Source organism: Balaenoptera acutorostrata, chromosome 7, assembly GCF_949987535.1.
Source record: "Balaenoptera acutorostrata chromosome 7, mBalAcu1.1, whole genome shotgun sequence".
Taxonomy (NCBI): domain Eukaryota; kingdom Metazoa; phylum Chordata; class Mammalia; order Artiodactyla; family Balaenopteridae; genus Balaenoptera; species Balaenoptera acutorostrata.
In genome coordinates, this window is record NC_080070.1 from 14,491,015 (window position 1) to 14,497,014 (window position 6,000).

General features: G+C 53.4%; 1 protein-coding gene across 1 annotated transcript in view; it reads left to right on the forward strand.

The window, feature by feature from the left end:
• Positions 1–1,762, forward strand: part of SLC37A3 (solute carrier family 37 member 3) — a 118,209-nt gene extending 116,447 nt beyond the window's left edge. Inside the window, exon 15 of the mRNA XM_057550055.1 lies at positions 1,713–1,762. Coding sequence (XP_057406038.1) covers positions 1,713–1,747 — 35 coding nt within the window. The 3' untranslated portion in view covers positions 1,748–1,762. The remainder of the gene's footprint in view (positions 1–1,712) is intronic.
• The last annotated feature ends 4,238 nt before the right edge of the window (positions 1,763–6,000 follow it).

A 6,000-nucleotide genomic window follows, 5' to 3' on the forward strand; every position in this document is an offset into this window, starting at 1 on the left:
TATATCCCTGTAAGGTCTTAGATTACTCAACACAGAATTTTCCTTCTTTGAGGGGTTTTAGTTCCCCTTTGGGTTCTCTCATGAATGGAGTTGTCATTCTGCACATGCTTAGGCAGTATGAACATCTGAATGACAGGTTCCTCATCTAACCAGTAACCTGCCAATTTCACACTTGGGTTATCTCAAATTTTCTGATGGAAGTCTCTCTATATCTGTGCGTTCCCAATCTAGCTGGTCATCTGAATCACTTCAGAGTACTTAAAAGAAAACAAAACAAATAACACACATCCAGGACCTCTTGAATCACAATCCAGAGATGTGCTCAGTGATGTGCATTTAAAAAATCTCAGCAGGGGCTTCCCTGGTGGTCCAGCGGTTAAGACTCCACACTTTCACTGCAGGGGGCACGGGTTCGATCCCTGCTGGGGCAACTAAGATCCCCCTCGAGTCTTTGAACAATAATATACGCTTAAAAAAAAAATCTCAGCAGATGACTGTGATGGGCTTTCAGCCTTGGGCACCATCGACTTTGCTGAACAGTCCAGAGACTTCATCTGTGGCAGAGACACAGCAAGTCCCAGAGTGACAGATCCTCTGGGAGCAAAATTCCTTTTAACAATGTCATTGTGGGACTTCCCTGGCGGTCCAGTGGTTAGGACTCTGCACTCCCAATGCAAGGGGCTTGGGTTTGATCCCTGGTTGGGGAACTAAGATCCCACATGCCTCACAGCCAAAAAAGCGCAAAAAAACCCCCCAAAAACCCCAATGTCATTGTGGCCAGGGGAGGGGTGGGGTGATGGCGGTGGCTGAGGTGGAGGCCTCAGAGGTCCCTTTGAGTGTAGCCTATTTTAGGCAGGCAAAGCCTAGCACATGGGACAGGAAGCAGTATCTCCAGATGGAGAACCAATATGAGAGAAGACAGAGTGGGCCTCAGGTCTCCCGTTGGCCTGAGGGCTGTGGGTGAGGAGGAAGTCCACAGCTGGTAACCTATCTTTATTCTCCTCATTTTGCTTTTACCTATGGTACTGGCTTTCCTGTCAGTCAGTCACTGGAATCTCTTCTACACACATAGGTGTATAACAGCAGAGCTAACCTGTGTTTCAAGGGGCAATTTGAAAGAACAATGGGGACTTCCCTGGTGGCACAGTGGTTAAGAATCCACCTGCCAATGCAGGGGACACAGGGTCGAGCCCTGGTCGGGGAAGATCCCACATGCCATGGAGCAACTAAGCCCATGCGCCACAACTACTGAGCCCATGCGCCACAACTACTGAAGCCCGCTCACTTAGAGCCCATGCTCCGCAACAAGAGAAGCCACTGCAAGGAGAAGCCTGCGCACCGCAACGAAGAGTAGCCCCCGCTCACCGCAACTAGAGAAAGCCCGCGTGCAGCAATGAAGACCCAAGCCGCCAAAAATAAATAAATTTATTTTTTAAGAAAGAGCAATGACTAAGGTAAAAGAAAAAAAAATTAACCCAGTCCTTCTGGATTTCATTTTAATTGCTGAGTGTGCCCTGGGCACCAGGATCATAAAGCAGGCCTGGTTTCTTTCCTTTGATAAATTTAAAGAGCCCTGGATTTGCAGTCAGGACACCTGAGTTCTAGTCCTAACGCTATCACTAACAGCTGTGACACTTTGGGTATATGCTTGAATCTATCTGAGCCCCACTTCTCTCGCTAGTAAAATATGAGTAATAATACCTGTTTTTTAGGTTATAGGGATTACCAAGTAAGATCACGCCTGTGAAAGCAATTTGGAAACTAAAGCACTACACAATCACAAGATGCTAACGTTTATAGTAGGGAAAATAACGCGGGACATAGAGAAGCGGGAGAAACCCTTCACCAGCTTCCGAGACGCTCAGGACTGGAAGCGTGTTTCCGCCCCTCTGCCCTCCGCCCTTTCTTCCTTTGCCCCCTCCACCGGCCACGGCGTGTGCCTTACAAACAGCAGGCGCTCTAATCCGAATGGCTGAATAAATGAACTCGCTCCTGGTATTTTGGTCCTTGATACACACCTGTCCTGGGCTTCTGGGAAAGCAGCCCCCAAGAGAAGGCGCTGGGCCAGGTCTCCATCAATGTTTCCACTGGCAATTCCTCCGCAGGCGGCAGGTTTCCATTGGTTGGGGACCCCCTGCGCCTGTCTTTCATTGGCTGACTGCTGCAGGGATGAGGAGAGACAGTTCCTCTGCGGTTCACCGCCAAGAACCACTCAGGGCTGCTTGCGCCTTCGCCTCCCGCTGTCCCCATCAGTCTCTCGGAGCGCCCTCCTCCTCCGCGCGCTCAGTCTGTCCCGGGCCGCAGTTCTAGTCTCAGGCCCGGAATCTACAGCCTCTGCTCAAGTCGCCTCCTTTGGGAAACGTTCCCCAGCTAAATCCAGCCACCACCGGTCCCTTAAAGGACATCTTTCTGGTCCTCCACTCAGAGGCGGAGCATTCCCCTCAGGGCCATGCGAGCCGTGCCTCCGTCACTTTCTCAGGCCAGCAGCACCAGCTGCATCAAAATGCTCAGGCACCTTCCTAACTCTTCCCCTCCTCAGTGGACTGAAGACTCGGGGGTTTAAATGCACTGGGCCCCGGTCAATAACCGAATGAAGGGGGACGTTTCTTTCATCTCTTACAGAAAGTGTTTTCACTCGGCAGGAACAGCATCTACAGCTCCGCAGAGCCAGCCTAGTCCAACACCACCAAGCTAGAGAACACGGGTGCAGTTAGGGGCGCTTTCTAGCGGCTCCCCCCCTCCGCGCCACACACACTTCCCATCAGGCCACATTGTTCCTCGGCCTCCCCGGGCGGGCGGCGAACCCCGCAGCCCGCTCTGCCCGCCCCGGCGGGCCCCGGGCTCGGGACTCCCCTCCTCAAGCCGGGCGGAGAGCTCGGTGGGGTGGGGTGAGGGGCGCGGGCGGGGCCGGCGCTGCCAATCACCGCGCGGCGCACGTGCGGCACGTCTGCGCATCCGGCCCCCGGCCGGCGCCGGCTCGGCTGGGGGTCCGAGGGGGCCGGGGGTGCGCCCTCGGGAGGCGCGCCTGGGTAGGAGGTGTGACCGTGCGGGGGTCCGGGGACGCGAGCGCGCGGAGGTCGGGGCTGTGCGCAGGCGGCGAGAAGGGTGTGAGCGCGCTGGGGTTGAGGGGCTGTGCGGGGGGGCCTGGGGGATGCGAGCGTGCGGGGCGGAAGGTTTCTCAGGCGTCTGGAAGGTGCCAGCAGGCGGGGGAGTGAACAGGGTGTGAAGAGTATGTGAACGCGCCCGGGGGTTAAGGGGGATGCTTCGGGGTCTTGCGGAGGGCCGGGGGAGTACTCGCTCCGAGCGAGTCTACCCGGGAACTCCGGGGCTCACAGGAGGGTCCAGCGCCACTCGGCCGCCCCCCTAGCTGTAAAAGGGAGCGCCGGGAAGCTCCCCAGTAGGCCTCAGCCTGCCTCTCGCTAAAAACGGGGCCACAGACAGGTGGGGATGGGTGTGATGACCCGCGCGCATCTACCGCCGGCTTAGCCAAGGGCCCGCGGCAGGGGGGCCGGGAGGGGGGGCTTCACATGTTGGACCCAGGGCACCTGTTAAGGAGAAGGCAGATCGTTTTAGGCTCCTCCTTCACCAGCATCCCCATACCTCAGCCCCACCCTCGCACCCACCCCCGGCCCAAAGAGGAGTCTTTTACTTCTGTCTGTGGTTTCTAAACACAGAGCCCTCCAATATGTAAGCCAAAGGACGGAAGCCCAGGAATCAGAGCTGTCGGTGTGGACTTGACAGCGGGCAGGAAGGAAGATGGGGCACCGCCGTCATGGCCCGCCCTGTGGTGGGGCTTCCTGGCTGCTCGTTAATGTGTAGGGAAGTTAGGAAGGCACGGAACCAACATCTTCTACACCGAGCGCGGCGTCTTCATTCTCCGGTGTACCGGTTGGGCTCCGGAGAGGGCCGCATCCCAGCGAGGAAGCCGGTTGGATGAGTCCCCTGAGGTGTATTGCTGTTTACCCTCCTTGAAAGGCTCTAACAACTTCCGGAAGAAGAACTCCCTTTGAAGTGTGGGCCGCATTTCAGCTCCTCTGACTTCGCATTGTCTCCTTTGATGTGGGGTGACGCCAGGCTTAGCAGAGACTGGCTACCGGGATCCAGAGATCAAACAGCACTCCAAGTTCACCTCCACCAGGACAGACGTATTGAAGGGCCCGTTGAAATACTCGAGAATGGATCTCAAGATTTTCCGTTTCCTGTTGCTTTAAAATTAGTACAGTACATATTTTTCAAATGTATCATTCAGTTCTCTGTATCTATGAAATTACAATGGAAAATCTTGGGCTAAAGTGCTCTCTACCTACATGGCTTCATTTAATCCTCACAACGCTATTAGATGGGTATTATCCTCACTTTATAGAGAGAACTTGAAGGCTTAGGGTCAGGCAGCTACGGGACGGAGCCCTCTTCCTGAGGACCTTCTCATTAAAAGTTAATTGGGCGAATCAAATGAATCCAACTACGCCAAACACAACAGTGGCTGGACCACAGTCAGCCCAGTATGAAAGGTGAGCTATTCTTCTCATCAGTGTTGTTATTACAAATAAGAAACTTAAAAGTTCTGTTGCCGGGATAAGTTCTACAGGAATGACAGGCAGCAGACCTTGATGAATTCTTTTAGGAATGTTTAGGGTTTTGCTGTTTTCTAGTGAGAGCCATCTCCAAATGGTACTGGGAGTGGAATTCCTGACCAGGATGCTCCAAGACAAACTACACAGCATGTCTTCCCACAGAGATTTGCTCCCAGACTTGATCTGTCCTTCCTTCCCAACTGGAGAAGGTTCTCACAAACACGCTGTCCAGCACTCAGCTGGGTGTTTTGAGGCCTGAGGGAGTCAAATGACATGGATAATGTAACTTGACTTTGTCTTAAAATTTCACAGTGAGTCAACATTATTTACTGAATCATTTACTTTTTAAAATTTTATTTATTTATTTATGGCTGCATTGGGTCTTTGTTGCTGTGCGTGGGCTTCTCATTGTAGTGGCTTCTCTTGTTGCGGAGCACGGGCTCTAGGCGCGCGGGCTTCAGTAATTGTGGCACGTGGACTCTAGAGCGCAGGCTCAGTAGTTGTGGTGCACGGGCTTAGTTGCTCCGCGGCATGTAGGATCTTCCTGGACCAGGGCTTGAACCTGTGTCCCCTGCATTGGCAGGCGGATTCTTAACCACTGCGCCACCAGGGAAGCCCTGAATCATTTACTTTTTAAGAAGTGTTTTAGAAGTGCTGCTTTTGGGCTGGGGAGTGTCCTGAAGGCCCCTCAGTTACCCGAGGCGAGTGTGTTGAGGGCTGTCCTACAGACAAGTGTGCCCTGGGCGACCCAGGAGGACAGCAGTCGGGCTGAGCTGTCCCTGGGGTGTTAGCAGGACAGGATGGGGAGGTGGCAGGAGCTGCAGAAGCACTGCTAACTGAGGCGCACAGCAGGGCCTCAAGAGGGCCTCTCTTTAATCAAAGGCTGGTGGGAGGTCGAGCACAGCCAGGCTTTGCTCTTAACACGATAGGATGGAAGAAGGTATAAAGGAGTAACACGTGGTAATTGTAAAAATAATAACAGATGGGCTTTGCATGCTTTAGATCATCTACCCTAGGAAGTAGGTTACTATTAATGTTGCCACTTTACCAGTAGGGATGCAGCTGCAGGGAACTTAAGTCGCCCAGTGTTACCCAACTAGTAAGTGGTCACTCAACTAGTAAGTGGCCGGTAAGGACTCCTGCTCATGGCTGTGTAACTCAGACACGTGGGGATGGAAGTGTTTTGTTCTTTTGTGCTGAGGATTCAGTTTACACGTTCTTGTTATGGGGAATCAGGGACATACTGGTCTGAGTCCAGGTGAGGGGAAAAGGAGCTGGCGAATCAGAGGGAAGGGGAGAACAGGTAAGGATCTGGTGGCTGAGCAGGGATGGGTGAGGGAAACTGGGACAAATGACACAGGGGAACAGCACAGTGACTGGTGTTGTGTTGGCAGGAAGCAAGAGTGCCTTTTATTTTATTTTTTAA